The 21,473-nt window shown below is 45.6% G+C and overlaps 1 protein-coding gene across 4 annotated transcripts in view; it reads left to right on the top strand.

Annotated features, from left to right (window-relative positions):
- The window catches only part of LOC127576564 (Kv channel-interacting protein 2), a 300,063-nt gene that overhangs the window by 256,838 nt on the left and 21,752 nt on the right, over positions 1–21,473 (top strand). Inside the window, exon 2 of one of the 4 annotated variants that reach the window (XM_052027111.1) lies at positions 16,749–16,844. The exons of 2 other annotated variants lie outside the window; for them this stretch is intronic. In XM_052027111.1, the coding sequence (XP_051883071.1) occupies positions 16,749–16,844 (96 nt within the window). Of the gene's footprint in view, positions 1–1,636; positions 1,753–16,748; positions 16,845–21,473 lie in introns of those variants that run through there. One more of the 4 variants, XM_052027113.1, reaches the window with a different exon arrangement.

Here is a 21,473-nt window from a genome sequence, read left to right as displayed (position 1 = left end):
CCCTGCCCCCACATATCATCTGCTACTCTTTCAGCTGGTTACTGTTCTATGATAAATAATGTGTAACTAAGTGATCCAAGGCAACTTACATTTTTACTGTTTGAATTTGAGGGAAGGTTATTGTACATTTGAGGGGAAGGGAAGGGAGACCTGATAGAGGTTTGTAAAACTGTGATAGATAGAGTAGACAGCCGGTAGCTTTTTCCCAGAGTAGAAATGTCTAATACCAGAGGGCATGCATTTAAGGTGAGAGGGGGTAAATTCAAAGGAGAGGTGCGGGGCAAGTTTTTTACACAGAGAGTGGTGGGTGCCTGGAATGTGCTGCCAGGGGTGGTGGTGGAGGCAGATACGACAGATGCATTTAGGAGGCTCTTAGATAGGCACACGAATGTGCAGAGAATGGAGGGGTATGTGTAGGCAGAAGAGATTAGTTTAGTTAGACATTTAATTACTAGTTTAATGCAGCACAACATTGTGGGCCGAAGGGCCTGTTCCTGTGTTGTTCAATTTGGACCTAACGTGTGCACAGTTCCAACTGGTACTTTTGGGATTAGATGAATATTCCTCCAACGTACGGCCATGACAATGTGACGTTCTCTTGGGTGCAGTGGAGCCTTTCAATCATTGTCTCATTGCGGCTGCTGCAGTGATTAGTGAAGAGGGTGACAGAATAGCCATCGCAGTGAGAGTGCTTGTCAGAGGGATGGAGCACCCATGTCCCGAGAGACAGGAGTAGACAGGGAGACCAGAGGCCGGGTGACAGTGAGACGGGGTGGAGGCAGACAGAGACAGAGGGTGAGACGGACAGGCAGACGGAGAGATCTGGAGAGAGAGAAAGAGAGAGAGAGGCAGACGGAGAGAAAACAGCAGCGAAACAAGAAGTGGACAAAGGGTGAAACAGAGGCGGGGGGGGGGGGGGGGTAACAGAGAGTCAGACAAGCCAAGTAATAGAGGCAAAAATTAACAGTGAGACAGAGAGAGAGACAGGCAGGCTGGACACTGAGAGAGGAGCGAGAGTGAGGGAGGCTGCCAGGAAACTAGACAGAGACTCACTGGGGGTCAGGGACAGACAGGAAGAGGAACACGGACAAAGAGGAGGTGAGAGACAGACATGGCAAGACAGTGGGACAGAGAGACACACACACGTATGTAAGGGCAGAGACAGACTGGGAGCAACAGTCTGTGGGAGCGACTGTCACAGAGTAAGACAGATACACAGGGCAGCTCAGAGGAAGACAACAGTAGGAAAAGGGCAAGTAGCCTGAGGTAGGTGGGAGAGAGAGAGTGGGCAGATAGAGAGGGAGTGTAGCAGGTAAAGAGAGCTGAGAGAGAGAGAGAGAGACAGAGAGAGAGAGTGTGCAGAGGGAGAGACCTGAGGGGTAAGAATCAGAGAGTATTCGAGAAAGGAAAGGGAGAGAGAGAAGGGGGAGGGAGAGAGGAGTGGGAGTAAGTGAGTGAGAGAGAGTAAGGGGGTGGGAGAGAGAGAGAGGGAGAAAGAGAGTGAAGGGGTGAGTCAGAGAAGAGAGAGAGAGAGAGAGAGGAGAGGGCTGGTGAGTGAGGGAGGAAGAGAGCGGGTGAGGGGGTGGGGTCCTACCTGCTGGTTGGGTGAGCATGGGCAGTTGGGTGAGTCGTCCTGTTTGAGCGGTTCCACCCTTGGTTCTGGTGCAATGGCGTTCGTCCCTCAGACGGCTGGAGTCTTGTTCAAAACCATTCGCATCCTGCTGCCTGGGCGCATTCACAAGAGGGGCCGATGTAAGTGCCACCTTCAGTTTATTCCTGGGGTTTCCCCGGGACGGAGCAGTGCGGGAGGGGAAACGAGGGTCGGTGGGGTGGTGTGTGGGGAGGATGCTGCATAACGTGTAACACCCAGACCAAACATCTGCCTAGCAATCATTATAGCAACCTCGCTCTCGTTATGGTGAAAGACTCATTACCTTTAATCCCTACTTCCAATTGTTTTAACTCCCTAAGTGGAAGGAAGAGTCCAGAGGAAGCAATTTTCCCGGTCCCGTGTCCTGTAGGTCAGGTACACAATCTCTGGTGACTTTTATCCTGCAACCGGACACCAGGTACTGATGTGAACACCTACTGCTTCCAAAGTTCTGCCCAGGGATCACTGCACAGGGATTGGGAGCAAGAACCCTAGTCCACCACGTGTCTGCTCTCCTATTATAGAGTCATACAGCAGGGAAATGGGTCCTTCGGCCCAACTGATCCATGCTGACCAAGATGCCCATCCACACTAGTCCCATTTGCCCGCATTTGGCCCATATCCCTCTAAACCTTTCCTATCCATGTTCCTGTCCAAGTGTCTTTTTAATGTTAATGTACCTGCCTCAACCACTTCCTCTGGCAGCTCATTCCATATATGGACCATCCTCTGGGTGGAAATAGTTGCCCCTCAGGCTCCTGTTAAAGTTCTACCCTCTCACCATAAATCTCTGCCTTCTAGTTCTTGAATCCCCAACCGTAGGGAAAAGACTGTTCAATAAGATCATGGCAGTTCTTTTACCTCACATTCCTCCATTAGCTCCGTACCCCTTGGATCCCTAAACATCACAAAGTCCATTCATTTTCCCCTGAAAACCAGAAAGAACTGCATTTCTATAGCAACTTTCTCAGCTGTAATCAGTATAATCACTGTTGGAAATGTGGCAGCCAGTTTGTGCACAGCAAGCTCCCACAAACAGGGACAATGACCAAATAATCTGTTTTATTTATGTAGTCGGGTAGATATTTCCCAGGACACAGGGATAATGACCCTGCTCTTTTTGCACAGTCATGGGTTCCTTAACTTCCACCTGAGTCCGCAGGGACGTTGGTTTATCTTGTCATGCAAGAGATGACACCTCCAACAGTGCTGCCCTCCCTCAGCACTGCAATGGGGCGTCAGGGCCGATGGATAAACAAATGTTGAAAAACCACCACTGCTGGAAATCTGAAACAGAAACAGAAAGTGCTGGAAATACTCAGTGGGTCAAGCAGTAGCTGTGGAGATAGAAACACAAGCCAACGTTTCAGGACTTTTCATCATCACATCACTGATCTGAAGCGTTAACTCTGTTCCTCTATTCACAGATGCTGCCTGACTTGCTGAGTCCCTCCAGCATTTTCTGTGGATAAGTAACTGTGTTTGTTCTCTTCACATTCTCCTGCTAATAAATAAACCTTCACCCATTACTGCTGTAGTTGCTTAAAATAACTTGAATTTAGTTAATTAATTTTCTGCTGAAAGGCAAATTCTAATTTGAAAATGTCATGGTTTAAACTTGTCTTGGTTGCGTATACTCACTGACAGTGAGGGCTGGTTTTATACTATGTTCTTCCTGGCTCTCAAAAACCAGGCTGTCTTGTTTACTGTTACAGCTTTGGAGTAAATTTGGGGGTGGGGGAAACTTCAGATTTGAGTGTGTGCAATGTTTACCTCAGCATACATCAATGCAAGGTGTTTCACATGAACACAGATATGATATACAAACACATGCATATACAACACACACTTGCACACAAACACAGATGCACACACATGCACGCACACACACACAAAGGTACTGTACATGCATACATGTGCACACAGTATATGCATACCGATACATAGACACACTTGGACACACTGCAATGCACACACACACTGACACACTTGGATGCAATGCATTCACTCATTCTCTCTCTCTCTCTCTCTCTCTCACTCACTCTCTCTCATTCTCTCACATTCTCTCTCTCACTTTTACACACTCAATCTCACTCATTCTCACTCTCACTGTCTCTCACACTCTCACCTGTCACCCACTCTCTCTCACTCACTCTCTCTCTCCCCACCCCCCCGCCCCCCACTGTCACTAATCCAATACATACACAAGCACAGCCAAGTCTCCCAAACTGGAAAAGTCAAATTCCCTTCCAACCCAGCTGACTCTTGCAACGTCATCATGTCCACCTATGCGCTGGTGTCTTTACCGGGAGATCTGTTTCACTGTTTCACAGACTAGTCAAGCAACAGCCTGAACTAGTGGTACTCACACAATCATACCTACAAACAGTGTGCCAAACTCCTCCATCACAATCCCTGGAGACATCCTGTCCCACCAGCAGGACAGGTCCCCAAGACACGCTGGCACAATGGTATACAGGTTGGAAGAAGTAGCCTTAGAGTCCTCAATGTTTGTTCTAGAGCCCATGAAGTCTCACAGCATCAGGTTGAACAGGGTCAAGGAAACTCCTCCTGATTACCATCTACTGCTGATGAATCAATGCTCTTGATAACACTTATTGGTATTGATATTGGTTTATAATTGTCACTTGTACCGAGGTACAGTGAAAAACTTGTCTTGCATACCGATCGTACAGGTCAATTCATAACACAGTGCAGTTACATTGAGTTAGTACAGAGTGCATTGAAGTAATACAGGTAAAAACAATAACAGTACAGAGTAAAGTGTCACAGCTACAGAAAAAGTGCAGTGCAATAAGGTGCAAGGTCACAACAAGGTAGATCGTGAGGTCAGAGTCCATCTCATCGTATAAGGGAACCGTTCAATAGTTTTATCACAGTGGGATAGAAGCTGTCCTTGAGCCCGGTGGTACGTGCCCTCAGGCTCCTGTATCTTCTACCAGATGGGAGAGGAGAGAAGAGAGAATGTCGCGGGTGGGTGGGGTCTTTGATTATGCTGGCTGCTTCACCAAGGCAGCGAGAGGTAAAGACAGAGTCCAAGGAGGGGAGGCTGGTGTCCGTGATGCGCAGGGCTGTGTCCACAACTCTCTGCAGTTTCTTGCGGTCGTGGTTAGAGCAGCTGCCGTACCAAGCCGTGATGCATCCAGATAGGATGCTTTCCATGCATCCTAGATTTTAGAAGAAAGTGTAAATGAAAGTTGGAAATGTACGGGGTTCCTTAGGTTACGGGCGACCTAACTTGCGAAGATCCGACTTTGCACAAATTCTCCCATACATTTTTAAAACAGTGGTTCAAGATGGCAGCTCACCACAAAGGCACTTAGGAATGAGTGATGAAAGCTGGTCTTGCCAGCATTGCCAAGATGGTAAATTGGTTTATTATTGTCACAGGTACAGAGGCACAGTGAAGAACTTTGTTTTGCCTGCCACCCATACAGATCATTTCATCACATCAGTGCATCACAAATGAATAAACACACACACACACAAGATCTCCTCAAGAGTCTAATGAATAAGAGCATTGAACAGGATGTATCATTTCAGCTCCTGCTCCAGATCAGACCTGTGTACACCCTGGGCCAACTGCATATAACAAACTTTCCTTCCTTTCAGCTCTGGGGAAAGATGAGTCCTGAGACATTACAGATTTAAAAATTTCCCGTAGCTTGCGAAAGTCACCAAGTCCAGTGACTGAATGCTGTCATGTGTGATATGAGTCAAGATGTGCGACTGAGAAGTTTCTAGGCAATACCGAAACTGGTTGTGTGCTTGGAAATGAGGAAGTCAACTGTGTTCTTGAGGAACTCTGCCACAGACCGCAAAAGCTGGGAGGTGAGCTAGTCTCCATCTCAGCTGGCATGGAGATCATTGGGCCAAATGGCCTCTTTCTGTGCCATAGATCTTGATGATTCTATAATTTTCATGTGTTTGATAAAAAGAGATTTGTGGCCAGGTTTTGGAGGCTGTAAATGATTGCTGCCTTTTATGTAAATTAACTCAATAGTACATGAATAATTAATATCGCCAGAACGAGTCTGCCTGTAATATGTTAATTGGATTTAGTTGGCATCCATATTAGGTCACATTTCATGCCAGGGTGTGTCACTGGGTTTTGACAAGTGCCCACCCACCAATCCTGGCTCTTATCTCAATCCCGCCACTGGGAATTTCCCCCTCTCCCAGACGAGTATCTCCCACCCCCTCCCCGCGCCCCCCCCCCCCAGTGAGTTGGGAACTGGGGTGGTTATCACCCCACTCCCCAGCACCAGCTGCAGATGGCACTCCCTGCAGTCCTATCTGGTTCGGGGTGTGGAGGGGGTCAGGGATTAGGGTTTATGGTCTATGGAGTTATTTGTGGATGGATTGTTGGGTGTGGAATTATGCAGATGGTGTTCTGGGAGTTTGGGATTGTATGGCAATGTACATTTTTAGGATTATAGAGTTGGTGGGGTAATTGGTTACAGGATGTGACTGTTGAGAATGGGGTCACGGGGATTTGGAGGGGGTCACAGGGTTGTGGAGAATTGGGTTACAGGGACGGGGATGGGGAGGGTGGGGATACGGGGGGGAGGGGGGGGATACAGGGAGGGGAAGGGTGGGGATACAGGGACGGGGAGGGTGGGGATACAGGGATGGGGAAGATGGTGTTATAGGCTTGGGAGAATGGGTTTCAGCTTTACTCTGTATCTAACCCGTGCCGTCCCTGCCCTGGGAGTGTGTGATGGGACAGTGTAGAGGGAGCTTCACTCTGTATCTAACCCGAGCTGTCCCTGCCCTGGGAGTGATGGAGCAACCTATTTTGTAGAATGTTTTCCGTAGCTGCTGACTCTTTGTTTCACTGCTTCACTGCAGCCATACCAGGGAAGCATTCTGTTGCTGAAGGACTCTTTGTGATTTAATTAGCTTCTTTTTTTGCTAATCTGGCAAATTTCATTTGCATTTTATATAATAATTGCTTTTGTGAATTTAGTCATGGTGGGATGTGATCTTCAGTCACTACTCACTGATGAACACTGATTAACAACAATACCTGAATGATGCATCCTCTTGAATTTGGTTGCTTTATTTTTGATATTCAGGGAGAATTTGTTGATATAATTTCAAACAGGACTCTAAATGAGTCAAGTCCATGATTGGTGAAGGTATTCAAGGTCTGTGGGGGAGGGTCAGTGTGGCTACAATCCGTGACAGGGAAGAGTGGACAGTCTGTGGGACCTGTTAGATTCACATACCATAGACTTCTCTGAAGAATGATTTATCTCAACAAAGGAAGACGGCTCTCTCCCTCTGTCCTGACGGGACTGTTGTGAAACAGATTCGGGGTCTCAGAGGGCAAGGACTCTGAACACAGTCTTGGAAACAAATGACTTATTTACAAAAGACAAACATGGGAAGATGGTAGCGAGGATAACACACACGCGCACAGTTTATAGCAAGCGTGGGAAAATTGCAATGGGGTAAAATATATACACACACACACACACACACACACGCACACACACACACAGAGCGAACTAGGTACATACAATCAAGGAAAAACAATACGACACCTGCCACCCCTTGACTCAGTGAAGGCATGGCTCTATGCTACTAGGGACACTAACTAAAACGCTCCCAACCCTTTTAACAGTGCGCACCTCACCAATGATTTCTCCAGCCCCGTCCCACGGTCCTTGGCCTGGAATGAAGCAGGATGAATCCCTCGGAGCAGACAAAAAGAGAGAACTGAGCACATGTGGCACTCTTTCTCATGTTGGAGGGCTGGGGGGTCCAGCCCAGGTAATTTACAAAGGCCAATGGTCAGGTGTGCACTGATGGGTGGGGCGGGGCCAAACCTTGATTGACAGTGGCGTGTCTTCCGACCAGGTAGGGGGCAGTGCTGTCACGTGACAGCCACGACCCTCCACAATACATGCAAAGTACTGAAGGGTTTTATGATGTAAAGGTACTGTTGGAATGTCTGAAATTATGAAGCTAACTTGTGCACAGCAAGCTCCCATAAGCAGCAACAGGAAGTGGCTGGATTATGGGTTTCAGTGACATTGAGTCAGGAATAAATATTGCCCTCGAACCAACACCACTGCCTTCGACGTAGAGCCCTTGGCTCAATGGTATTCACCCGAGAGAGCCAACAGACCCTGGTTTAATATCCTCTCTGAAAGACAACACTTCCGACAGTGCAGGCTTTTGAGCTGGGGTGGGATTTGAACCCACTGCTGAGAGACCCCGCTGAGCCCCAGCAAACACCGAAAGGAAATGGTTCTGAGCACCACAAAATTAAACAGGATTTAAGAGTGATCTATAAGCCTGGACAGCAAAAACCTTTGCTAGAGTTTCTGTGACTGCATGTGGCTGGGATGATCCAAAGGAAATGTTTGCATGAATGCTTATATTGAAATGCCTCGCTATAAAATGTCTCGCCTATTCCACCCCTACTCGACCCCTTGTGCTGGTCTGTGTATACACCTGGTTTCCTCAGCAGAGAGGGGAACAGGTGATCACTCAGGTGAACCCTACCTTCTCACCTCCCTTCTACCCAGGATATTTTCCTGTTTTCCTTTCTGTCTGCAGTATCTGTCTGTTCCTTGATCCCTCTCACCCTTTTCCCATCTCTTTCTCCCTCTATTCCTTTACTTCTCCAACAGTATGTCTCAATTTTATTGTCTTCCTCAGTATATCTCTCACCCACCATCTCTACTTCTGCATTTCTCACTCTCCCATCTTCCGTGCACTCCTCTCTTGAAGTTTCATAACTTGGATCTGTTGCTATCCTCCGCACCCTGATCTGTTCACTGAATCGTTCTTCCCTTCTCCTTTGTCTGCCTGCCCCTTGATCTTACAATCACGGTCTCTCCATCATTCAGGGACCAACAACAACAATTTCCATTTACATAGCTCCTTTAAAGTAGCAAAAGCAAAAGAGTCGTAGGGTCATAGAGCAATACAGCACAGATACAGGCCCTTCGGCCCAACCAGTCCATGCCGACCACGGTGCCCACCCAGCTAGCCCTAATTTCCTGCATTTCGCCCATATCCCACCAAGCCCTGACCCTCCATGTACCTATCCAAGTGCTTCTTAAATGATACTATTGTACCTGCCTCACCCACTTCCTCTGGCAGCTCGTTCCATATACTCACCGCCCTCGGCGTGGAAAAAGTTGCCCCTCAGGTCCCTTTTCAATCTTTCCCCTCTCACCCTAAATCTGTTCTGCCTGGTTTTGGACTCCCCTACCCTGGGGAAAAGACTGTTACCGTCCGCCTTATCTATGCCTCTCATAATTTTAAACACTTCTATTAAGGTCTGGTCATTCAAACTTCACAGAAACATTATTAAAGTAAGTGACCCTAACACTCTGAAGGAGATAGTCAGGGTGATGATCAGAACCTGGTCAAAGAGGTTGGCAATAAGGACAGGAGAGAGATTTTGGGATATTTATCTGAAGACCTGGAGTTATGGGCAGGAGAAGGGTTGCATGAGGCAAGGGAAATGCTTGATGCAACACCGATCTTTCAGGCTCTTCACTGTCTGGTCCATTCTGAGTTGGTTGACTTGAGGCTGTGAGGGGGGAAGGTGGGTGGAAGCCAGGAGGGACAACAGAGAAGGAGGATGAGGGAGACATGATAGAGGTGTACAAAATATTGAGAGGAACCCTCTTTCCCAGGGCACCAATGCTCAATACAAGAGGGCATGGCTTTAAAGTAATGGGTGGGAAGTTCAAGGAAGATATTAGAGGAAGGTTTTTTACCCAGAGAGTGGTTGGGGTGTGGAATGCGCTGCCTGGGGTGGTGGTGGAGGCAGGTACATTGGTCAAATTCAAGAGATTACTAGTTAAGCATATGGAGGAATTTAAAATCGAGGGATATGTGGGAGGAAGGGGTTAGATAGTCTTAGGTGAGGTTAAAAGGTCGGCACAACATTGTGGGCCGAAGGACCTGTATTGTGCTGCACTGTTCTATGTTCTGTGTTACGGGGAGGGGGGGGGGATCAGCAGACGTTCCCCCACCTGGTTAACTTCATTTGCTTCTTGCCGGAAAGCGGTTATACTTCAACATCAGGTAAAAAGGGAGTGTGAGGCACCCTTGCTTGAACAGCTTCTTGGGAGGCGGCCGGACCCAAATGAGAATCCAGGTTGTTGGGAGAAGAGGGTGAGGTATGTCAGCAAACAGATGGGGGACTCGGTTCCTGCGAAGCAGGATTATTTGGATAGCTGTTGCAAAGATCTTTTATTCTATGATGATCACAGAAAACAACTCCATCTTGCCTCCTGTAGTTTCACATTGTCAGTCTCGCTCAGATCACCACCTTCTCCTCAGTTGTCCACCACCCTCTATTTATCCTCCCATTCTGTCTGTTCCATCCCATCCGTCCAACCTTATTCCCACCTACAGTAGTCCGCTTCTTTACTGCTTCCCGCTGCTACCACCTTGCAGCTTCTGGATACACAGCTCTTGCTTCCTGAGGCACGGGCTTGGGCACAGAGCGATGTCAGCTGCCTTTCCTTCCAGGAGACTCCGTGTGCATGCCTTCACGACAGACCTGAAACAGCAAAAAGTTGCGGCCAACCCTGCCACAACTCTGGTTGGACAACTTCTTGGAGAATTCATCATATGACCTGAACCAACCACCACCACTGGTCCAATCACTCGGTGGCCCAGCTACTCACAGCCAATCGCAAGCCAAACAGACTATTTGTTACCCAGTTGGATGATTCTTGATCACCAGTGAAGAAGCCCACATTTCTCTGCAACAAAAGCACCTAAAGAGAATAAAAAGTTGCCAAATTGCTTTTCTATTTTTTTATAACAGCATCCAAGAGGTGAACCTTTAGTCCCTGTTTATCTCAAAACCATCCTGGATGATTGACAATCCAAGATGGGCAAGATCCCTTCAAGGGACCCTCGGCCCCAAATGATGGACTATGATAAAACAATGGAGAGTCAAGGGTTAATGCCCCATCTTGTAAATTAATTAGGTGAAGAATCTCATCTCTGGTCATTTTGCTGTATAAAACTTTGGTCAGGTCACATTTGGAGTATTGTGTGCAGTTCTGGTCACCCATTACAGGAAGGATGTGAAAGCTTTGGAGAGGGTGCAGAAGAGGTTCACCAGGATGTTGTCTGGATTAGAGGGCATGTGCCATCTTGGCCAATACAATTTGGGTTGTGGCATCCTTAGGCTGAGGAAGGCAAGACCTTTCGTGCCTCCTTACTCCTGTGGGCTCCGAGTGAGGGACAGCAGGCTCAGTGTGAAGCCCCACTCTCCAACGGATGCCCCATATCTGGTGAAGATCAAGTTCTTGGGGTTGGGGTACAGATGCCCATGGACTGAAGCTCTCAAGAACAAAGTGAACAAACTGAATAACCTAGACTATTTTAAAGTTAGCATTAATATTAGACATCCAATAAAATATTCACCTTAGGAGCTCATGATCCACATGATTAAGTAGTTTAATTTCATAGTTAATACTGGTAATTTAATCAGTGATCTCACAAGGCCAGTGTATCAGTGAATTATCGTTACAATCATAGAGCTCAAATCGTGGAAAATTACCAAATCCTTTGGGCTAGGTTTGTTAAAACCTGCCCCTTGTCCCTGTAATATTTAATTATTGCCTGTCCATTCCTTCACTCACAAGGGAAAGGTTCCAGAGAGAGATGTTTGACTCTAGTTGCAGTCACTACAGTAGTGTGAGAGTTTTGGGTTCCTCTGAAGCCAACAGGGACTGTGTATGTGGTTGTAGACAGAACCAGCAGCCAATACTCTCACGCTGATGCCCGTAGAACACACAATGCAGGAACAGGCCCTTCAACCCACCTTTGTCTGCTCTGAACACAATGCCAATTTAACCTGCACGTGGTCTATGTCCCTCCATTCCCTGTCTGTTCCTCTGCCTGTCTAAATGCCTCTTAAACATTGCAATTGTATCTGCCTCCACCACCGCCCCGGCAGCCCGTTCCAGGCACCCACCACTCTCTGTGTAAAAAAAACACCCCACAAATCTCCTTTAAACTTTCCCCTTCTCACCTTAAATTCATGTATTAGACATTTCTACTCTGGGGAAAGAAAAAATTCTGACTGGCTACCCTACCTACGCCTCTCATTATTTTATAAACCCCCCCTCAGCCTCTGCCGCTCCAGAAAAAACAATTCAAGTTTGTCCAACTTCTCCTGATAGCACATGCCCTCTAATCCACGCAGCATCCTGGTGAACCTCTTCTGCGCCCTCTCCAAAGCCTCCACATCCTTCCTATAATGGGCGATCAGAACTGCACGCAATACTCCAAATGTGACCTGACCACAGCTTTATACAGCAAAATGACCAGAGATGAGATTCTTCACCTAATTCATTTAAAGAGGAAAACAAATAGCTTCAGATACAAAGGAGGCTTGAAAATTGGTGATGGAAAGTTGAGGAACCTACAGCACACAAAGTAAAAGGTCTTTGATCCCATGACACTCTCACTTACTTGGAGAATTATTCAAGCATAGGAGACCATTCAGCCCAAATCAATGCTGGAAGGCTGTCAATTCAGAGACCTTCCTTTCCAACTGGTGGCCCTAGTATGAAACCATGGTGAGTCCAGAGTTTATTCCCCTTCCAGCTGATAGGAATAAGCCTCCCTTGCACCACTATAACCACCAGATCCAAAACCAGCTGATTCCTCCTTGCCAGCCTTCTCTGAATCCTACTGATATCTGTGGACCTGGAGTGGAGTCCACAGTTGCTAATACTCCAGCTATGATCTGAAGACTAGAGGAGTTCAAGTCCATTCCCCTGCCGGACCCAGGAGAAAAATCAATAGGGGCATTAAGCAAAGGTAATAATATTTCAACACATTAGTTATAAAAATATCGCTGTTGGGAATGGAAAGGCTGTTTGATTGACAATCAAAAATCATCCAATCGGAGTACAAAGAAGTCTGCCCACTTTTCAATTGGCCATGGGAATGTGCGTCATCATGAGGATGGACAACCAATGGGTGAGGAGAGGGGGTAGGACTATCAGAGGGAGATGCTCATGTGACAAATCCTCCAGGAACTCCTTCAACCAGAGATGGTAGCTCCAACTTCTGACTGGGATTTCCTCAGTGAGATTAGTTAAGCGTAGGATGTGGGTGAGCCTGTTTCCTCAGGCCCCTGCTGGCAACAAAATGCTTTTACCACTTCGCTTTTTACCTCTCAGCTTCATGTTTCTTCTTGTCTTAGACTTTCTCTCTGCATGCCCTCAAAGACAACCAACAAAGCGCTTGCTTGAGTTCTGTACGAAAGAGGAAAGAATAACAAGAAAGCTAACCCAACTTATCATTAACGTACTTGCTTGCTGCATGTGTTTGTTGGCCTTGCTCTATCACAGCTACGATGAAGTGTGTTTCTGTCAGTCTCTCTGGTTGTACCTTTAAGAGGGATCTGCAGTTGGCCATCAGTGTCCCAGTATTGGGCACTTTTGCACCAATATTTTAATTAGTGTCAAATATTTTTCTTTTTCCCGTGCCCCTTCTCACCCACACCAGCTTTTTCCCGCTGCCAACCCCACCAGCTCCAATGCAGTGTTAGAGTTACAGTTATTGTACAGTTACAGTTAAAGCTACAGTTCCGCACTTTGCCAGTGTGGGGTGCCAATGAGCAACATCAACTACCCTCACCCTAAATTGGTTGAAATTGAAATTGAATCTGATCCGATTTAGAGCCCAGGTTCGAGGAGTGGAGACAAAACTAAACGCCAATTCATTTTCTTCCGTGTGATAACTGCACGGCATCAAATAAATGTAAACAAAATGTAGAAGCTAGAATTCAGGATTTAAACTAAATGCTGCCTGTACCTCTTACAATTTTATATACCTCCTCTGCCTCCTTCACTCCAGGGAAAACAAGCCCAACCTATTCCAACATCTCCCCATAATTAAAGTCCTCCAATTCAGACAACATCCAGGTAAATCTTCTCTACGTTCTCTCCACTGCAATCACATCCTTCCTGTAGTGTGGTGACCAGAACTGCACACAATACTCTTAAGTGTGGTCTAACCAGTGTTTTGTTAAAGTTGCAACATAGCATCCCAACTTTTATATTCTATGACTCAACCCATGAAGGCAAGCCACGCCACATGTGTTCTTCGCCACCCCTTTCTACCTGTGTCACCAGTTTCAGGGAACTGTGGACTTGAATCCCAAGGTCCCTCTGTTTATCAATGTTCTTTGGAGCCTATCTTTTACTGTATATATCGTGCCTTCCCACTTTTCTCCCTCTTTTCTTCAGAAGAAATGTTACATTTGCAGTTTACCAGTCCACTGGGATCTTGCAAAATCTAGGAAAACTTCGGAACATCACTGTCAGCACATCCATTATCTCCATAGTTGCTTCCCTTAAGACCCCAGTGTGCAGGTTACATTATATCCAGGGATCTTGTCAACCTTCAGTCCCATTAGCTTTCCTACTATTTATCTCTAACTATAATGATTATTTAAGTTTCTCCTTCCCTTTTGTCCCCTAATTTTCTTCTATGACTAGAACTCCCTTCGTGTCTTCTCATCTGAGACAGATACAAGATGTTTTCTCCAAAGTCTTCGGCACTTTCTTTGTTCTCGTTATTAATTCTCCGGTCTTCTGAAGGGAACAGTGTTTAATTCATTCCTCTTTTTATACTTGTAGAAGCATTCACTGTCTAATCTTTACTGGTTTATTTGCATTATCTATTTGCTCCCTCCTTATTATCTTTAAGTTACCCTTTGTTAGTTTCTAAAATTTTACCAATTTTCCAATGTACCTCCAATCTTCACATTCCTTAACTTCCTTGGTGAGATATGGATCCTTCTTGTAGAATCTTTATTACATGTTTTGTTGCATTATTAAATATCTCCTAAAATATCTACCATTGCTTAGCTACTCAATTACTTCTTTATCTTTTTCCCTGTACACTTTAGCCAACTTTGACTTCAATGCTTTATGTTTGCGTTTATAAGTTTAAAACACTAGTTTCTCACTTTCACACTGAATGTGAAGTTCTATCATCTTATGATCACCATTCCCCATGAGATCATTAATTAATCCTGTCTCTTATTACTCAATACCAAATATAAAATAGTCTTTGCCAGTTGATTCCACAGCATTTAAGGTTCCACAGGTTGTAAGAAACTGTCCTGAATAAATGCCATGAACCTGTTCTTTAGTTGTTAATCTCACATTTAAAATTCATCATTGGCCCAAAAATAATTCCCATCTGTGGGTCAATCTCCACCTTTAGCAGCTGCCTCATGAGGATGACTTCTGAATTTCACACCTGAAACCCTGGCTCTAATTTTTGGACTTTGTTCCAGACTTCTTAACTTATGGAAATAGTTTCTCTCCGTCAGCCCTTATCAAGTCCTTTAAATGTCTCGAAAAGTGAGTCTGTAGGACTCATTGACAGTCTAAATTTCTGGGAATAAAGCCCAAAGTTTTGAAGGGTTAGAAGGAATGCCAAGCCTCCCGATGTTGAATAGTTTGAATGATCTTGTTGTCTAAATGAATGGACCCTGACATTGGGTTACTGAACAGTGCCCCAACCAAGCATCCTTCCCACCCCCAGCAAGGTCTTGAATAGAGGAGGAAGGGGAATAGGGGGGAGAAGAGGTATGGAGATAAAACCAGACTGACAGAAACACATTACACTGTAGAGAAAGGACAGGCGTTGGGAGTTTTGATCTTTGAAGACAAGTTGCATTGGGTGTTCCTTAAAATGTTGGGTTTTTGAGTTTGCTGGCTTTCAAATTCTCCTGGGTGTTCTACACTGCATAACGAGCTGTGGTGGTTGAGAATCATGTCAGCTCCCATACCAAAGATTCCTGATCCATTTTCTCCCAGTTTCCACAGGAGAGAAGAGCTACTAGCCCACGTCACACAGCAGAATGAAGGCTACCCGCATCCTGTGTGGGTCTGGTCCGTGTGCTGGTTAAGGTGTCGGGCTGTGCATGTTCCTGACTTTGTGAGTTCAAATCCCACCAGAGGGAAATTGATCTTGGTTATCCTGGGCAGTGCGAGTTGGTGAAATCATGAATCTGCCACATCTCCTGGTGGTTTCTGAAGTGGAGCGACTATGTAAACATTCTGTCCATGAGAGTAGGTCAGACTGTGTGCCAAGTGACTCAATACACTTCCAGAGTTCCTTCACCGTCTACAAGCTAGGAATGTGATGGAACATGCTTCACTTGCCTGGACGACAGCAGCTCCTACAGCACTCAACACCATCCAGACCAACCCACCCATTCACTCTCTCTGCCAGCAGAGCGCCTTGGCTGCAGCATGCATCATCTACAAAAAGCACACTAGCGATGCATCTTGTATCTGGTACATATTGTGCTAGTAGTGAAGGGAATGAGTGTTTAAAGTGGTGGGTCAAACTGCCTATGCTGGATTGGTTTAGTATAGAAGGTCTTGGTGATGTATACAGATTGAATCCCCTCCCATTCCCAATCAGAACTAAAGTGCTCGGGGGAAAACCCCTTCAGAGGGTATGAGATACACCTACAGTGGAACAATTGGGGTAAATAATTGCCCCAAGCCTTAAGACTGAACTATCTCATCTAGAGATGCTAGTAAATGCCCAAATTCCCTTATTAAGACAACCAAAAAGATGTTCCATATCCAGTGTACTCCAAACATTAGATGTCACATGAGGACAAAAAGCAACCTGAAACAATAGGGTAAGATAAAGCTGTCCAGTGATCCACAGCCAGTAACTTGCCATCTTTTCCAACACAGGCATCCAATTGGCCAAGATCGTTCACAACCCATAGCTGGATATGCCCAATCAGAGCAGCAGCCTTAAAGGGGAGGTCTGTCCAAGCATCACAGGAAATGATGATGGACAATGTCACAGAGCAATCACTGGCATCGATAAATAATTAAATATTGCAGCATCCAGAAGATTAGTCCCTTTGTTTGATACCAACGTGCCCTAATGCAAGATAAATCCCCAGGATGTTTTAAAAGCCAGTGGACATATCACCCAAAATTGGTTGAGATTTTTAAGAAGATATGTAGTTTTTTTTTTCTTTATTATTTGGTTAATTTTCTTGTTATTTTTTTTGATGAACTTTCAGGCAACCAGCCACGTCATAACACAAAAGCATTAAAGCAGCGTTTCCTGAAAATCTTACCATGCTGTCGGCCTAAGCTGGTGCCCTCACTCAGTGAATGCAAGTGAATCTTCTACCCATATTTATCTCGTGTAAAATGATGACTGAATATTATGTGTCTTTATTTCTCTCACAAACACCCACAAGGTGACCAATAGACAGAGTATCTGTGGACACCACGGGTACCAACCAGTATGATAGGGAAGGGGAAGGAGAGGATGTTTTACAGCAGAAATGACAACAAGCACTCTTGTGTAGAGCACTGTGTACCTGACAAAATACTTCAAGGGCGAAAGAATCTTTGAACTACAACAGACAGTCTACAGGTTCTACTTATGAATTGCATCAGTTTACAGAGTTTACTTGAGTATTTTTGAACTACGACAAGAAATTGTGTCTGAATTGCAAACAGCATGAATTGCATACAACATAGCCTCCCGATAAAGGCAAGATTAGTTCACCATCAAAATGCAATGGGTGGAGAATCTATGCAGGACACAGGTGATGTGATTGAGTCACCTACACAAGTGTCATCTCTGGGTGCAGTTGATGTGGGGAATGATCCAATTATTTCATAGCTGGTCACTGCCACCTTTGGGCCATTACCTAGGAAGCAGTATCATCAGAGTGATATAATGCACACTGCACCATGTGGACCCAGAGCAGGTATCTCCAGACACCCAATCATTGGGGATAATATTAATGACATTGAACGAGATTAATAAAATAACAAGAAATAAACGGATGCTGTCTGACCTGCCGAATATTTCCAGCATTTTCTGTTGTAATTTCGGATTTCCAGCAACAAGAGTAGTTTGTGTTTGAGAAGGGATGGCTGCAGGGATTAGGAATTTGAGATACAATAGTGTTGTGTTTGGATAACTAGATCCTTGTGATAAAAACGGAAAATGCTGGGCAGGTCAGGCAGCATCTGTGGGGAGAGAAACCGCTAACCTTACATGTCAATTACCTTGTAATATCTTCCAGTGGGAAAGGGTTGTTGTACGGCTTTGAAGTTGTAGGGAAATCCATTTCTGCTTTGACTTTGAGTGTTGGACAAGTTCGACTGGGATGGGATTTAACATTCGTCCAGGAATGCCCTGGAGTTCCCTTTGATTAATGGCTGACTAGTTGACGCCATTCAGGGGAGAAATCTCACAGGGGAGGTAAGAATGGTGTCTTTGTCCGTCATAAACCTGAAGGAACAGTTGGTGCGACCTGGAAAGCCATGTGATGAGTCCTTCAGGGCCATGTGCACCCAGACTTGGCACCAATGCCTCAGGAGGACCCTGCTTCAGAAGACTGGAGATTCAGACTGAACTCCAGGAGGTGATGGGAGAGAGACCCTGGAGACTGAATGATGTTTTAAGCATCAGGAAGCATAATTGGGAGGTGGTATTGTGGAAAGATTTGGCACAGGGCATTCAGGCCATCATGTCTTTTAAGGAGCTCTCCAAGTACTTCTCTGTTCTTGCCCACAACTTTCCCTTTTCAACTATTTGCCATTTGAAAGTCCCTATTGAATCTGCTTCCGCTGCCCTTTCAGACAACACACCGTAGATCACTAGATCTTGCTCCGCTGAACCTGGTTTACCTCATTATGCCTCTATAAGGATGAGATCCACTGGACTAAAGGACCAGGCCATCTGAAGATCCCGTATACGTTTCTCTGTGACCACTTTGAGGGCAAGGTCTATCAACTTGACAACTGTTCAAAAACATCCTCTCTCTCCAGACCTTCTTGCTCCCTTTCTCTCTTCTTCTCTTTCTCTTGTTTTCTCTCAGACTTCTTTTTCTCCCTCTCCCTCTTCCATCAGTATTCTTCTGTGTGATACCTCTTGCACTCTCCCTTCTTGACTTTCTGCAAACCGTACATCCTACCTCACTCCCATTCCCTACTCTTCCCCTTCCCCAACAGTGCATTGACAATGTATCGCGCCCCCCCCCACCCCCAGCTCTGGGGTGTCAGCAGTGTGGGACTCTGCCCCTCCCTCAGTCAGGGGTCTGTTCAGTAAGGGCTACGTATGTCTGTGAGTCAGTAACCTAGGGGTTAAAGTTCCACTCCGGAGACTTGAGCCGAAAGACTAAGCAGTACAGAGCGATGGTATTGGTTTGTTAGAGTCACATGTACTGAGATACAGTGAACAACTTTGTTTTCCATGCCATCCAGACAGATCATTTCCTAAATTTAAGTACCTTGAGGTATTACAAGGGTAAAGAAGTCATAGAATGCAAAATAAGGTGTTACAGTTACAGAGAAAGTGCAGTGCTGGTGGCCTGTTGCTTGAGCCTGGTGGTTTGTTCTTTCAGGCTTTTGTATCTCCTGCTTGATGGGAGGGGGGGAGAAGAGAGAATGCCCGGAGTGGGGGGGTCTTTGATTATGTTGGCTGCTTTACCAAGAGAAGTATAGACAGAGTCTATGGAGGGGAGGCTGGTTTCCATGATGTGATGAGCTGTGTCCACAACTCTCTGTAGTTTCTTGCAGTCCTGGGCAGAGCAGTTGCCATACCAAGCCGTGATGCATCCAGATAGGATGCTTTGTATGGTGCATCAATAAAAATTGGTGAGGGTCAACCAGGACATGCCAAATTTCTGCGGCCTCCTGCTGTGATGAGGTAGATTGAGAGGTCAAGAATTCACCTTTATTGTGCAAGACGTCCGTTCAAAAGGCTTATAACAGCGGGATAGAAGCTGTCCTTGAGCCCTGTGGTACCATGTGGGTCCATGGTATTTAAAGCAGAGCAGCCCAAGTTCAAGCCATGGCTCGACGCCAAGTTATTTTTTCTGTGTTTATTGTTATGAGTTGTTTTGGGTGATTTATTGTCCGTATCTGGAGTGTTTCCAGGGTCAGCCAGTTTAAGTTTATCCAACTTTTTCCATTAGATAATGAATTTATGGGTTCATAACATAATCTCCATTGCACAAACTCCTCTTTGTTCTTTGTGCTATTTGCCAACATTAATTTACAGCTGCCAATTAACCTGCCAGCATGCCTTAGGAATACTGGAACACTTAAAACACCATGTAAAAGGCTAGGGACTGAGTGCTGGGAGATGGGATTAGCGTATGTAGGTGCTCATTGTCCAGCATGGTTATGGTGGGCCGAAGGACCTGTTTCCGTGCTGTATGACACTGTGACGCTATGAAACCAAAACACCCAGGGGAATACTGAGTGATCGCAGGGTGAACATGCAAACTCCACGTAGACAGCTCCCGAGGTCAGGATTGAACCCGGATCCCTAGAGCTGAGAGCCAGTGGCACTAACCGCTGCATCACTGTGCCGCCCATGAATTATAAATACAGCACCTTCAGAAGTGATACATAAAAATCAGAATGAATATAAATAGAATGTTGACATTGTTAACGTTAGATGCTTTAGGTAATATTTTCACAAGGACGGGCCCACTGGCCCTTGCACTGCCCCCTCTGGCAGTTGCCAGAACTGCCTGACGTCCAGTCCTGGCTGTGTATATGTCGACCACTCCCAACATCATTTTCAAGCCAGAACATCATCAGCTCCCACGCTGAGCAATTGAAGTAATATTTATGGTAACGTTACACTCTCCTCTACAAGCATTCCAAATGTATTGTCTATAACATACTATATCCTGCCTAAGAACTCAAATTATGTTCACATTGTTGTATCTTCCAGCACAATTACATTTCCATTGCAGGCTCTATACTGTAAATTACAGTAATCCCTTGAATTACAAATAGGATTTATTCCTGGAAAGATTTCGTTAAGCAAAACTTCACAAATTAAAAAGGACAAATTGGTATGTTGGTGTGGTATGTTCTGGTGGACAGACAGTGGTGCAATTTCAATATAGCAAAAAATAGACTTGTAAATCGAATGTTCATAAATCGGGGATAGAGCTATGCAGCATGGAAACAGGCCCTTCGGCCCACTTATCCATGCTGATCAAGGTGCCCTCCTGAGCTAGTCCCATTTGCCTGCGTTTGGCCCATATCCCTCTAAAACTTTCCTATCCATAAACTGTCCAACTATCTTTTAAATGTTGTCATTATACCCTCCCCTCCCCTTCCTTTGGCAGCTCGTTCCATATACCCACCACCCTCTGTGTGGAAAAACTTGCCCCTCGGGTCCCCTTTAAATCTTTCCCCTCTCATCTTAAACCTATGCCGTCTAAATTTAAGGTCCCACTGTATCTGCAAAGGCTGTCTGGCACAATGCAGCATCTCCCCCTCTAAATGGATGGCCAGACAAGTTTGTAAAGTAAACTGCCTCAGGAGCTAGGAGCAATTTATTTCCACCCACCTGTCTGGAGGGACGCACCCATCTCCCCTGGTGCCTACATGCAATGCAGTGTGTAAAACTCCGATAATCCAGCAGCTGCTTGTTCGGAAATCCTGATGGTTCAGCATTTGGCTCAGTCATCAGTGCAGAGTGTGAGCAAGATGTGCAGCTGGAGCCAGGGTTCAGAGTGCCTGTATATTTCCCACTCCCTTTAAACACACTGGATTCACAGGAAAACTTATTTTTATAGGTAAAGATGCAAGATAGTGCTGGAGCATGGTGCCTCCTTGCAACCTGCTCTCTGCAGATCCACTCATTACTTCTATGATAATCGTTCTACTCTTTTATATATAAATTCTACTGATAATGTTCTGCATTCTGTTGTTGTTTTCCCTTGTTCTACCTCAATGCACTGTTGTAATGAAATGAT

This window comes from Pristis pectinata, chromosome 12 (assembly GCF_009764475.1).
Source record: "Pristis pectinata isolate sPriPec2 chromosome 12, sPriPec2.1.pri, whole genome shotgun sequence".
Classification (NCBI taxonomy): domain Eukaryota; kingdom Metazoa; phylum Chordata; class Chondrichthyes; order Rhinopristiformes; family Pristidae; genus Pristis; species Pristis pectinata.
The sequence above is the reverse complement of the archived record's forward strand: the minus strand, read 5'-3'. Positions and strand labels throughout refer to the sequence as shown.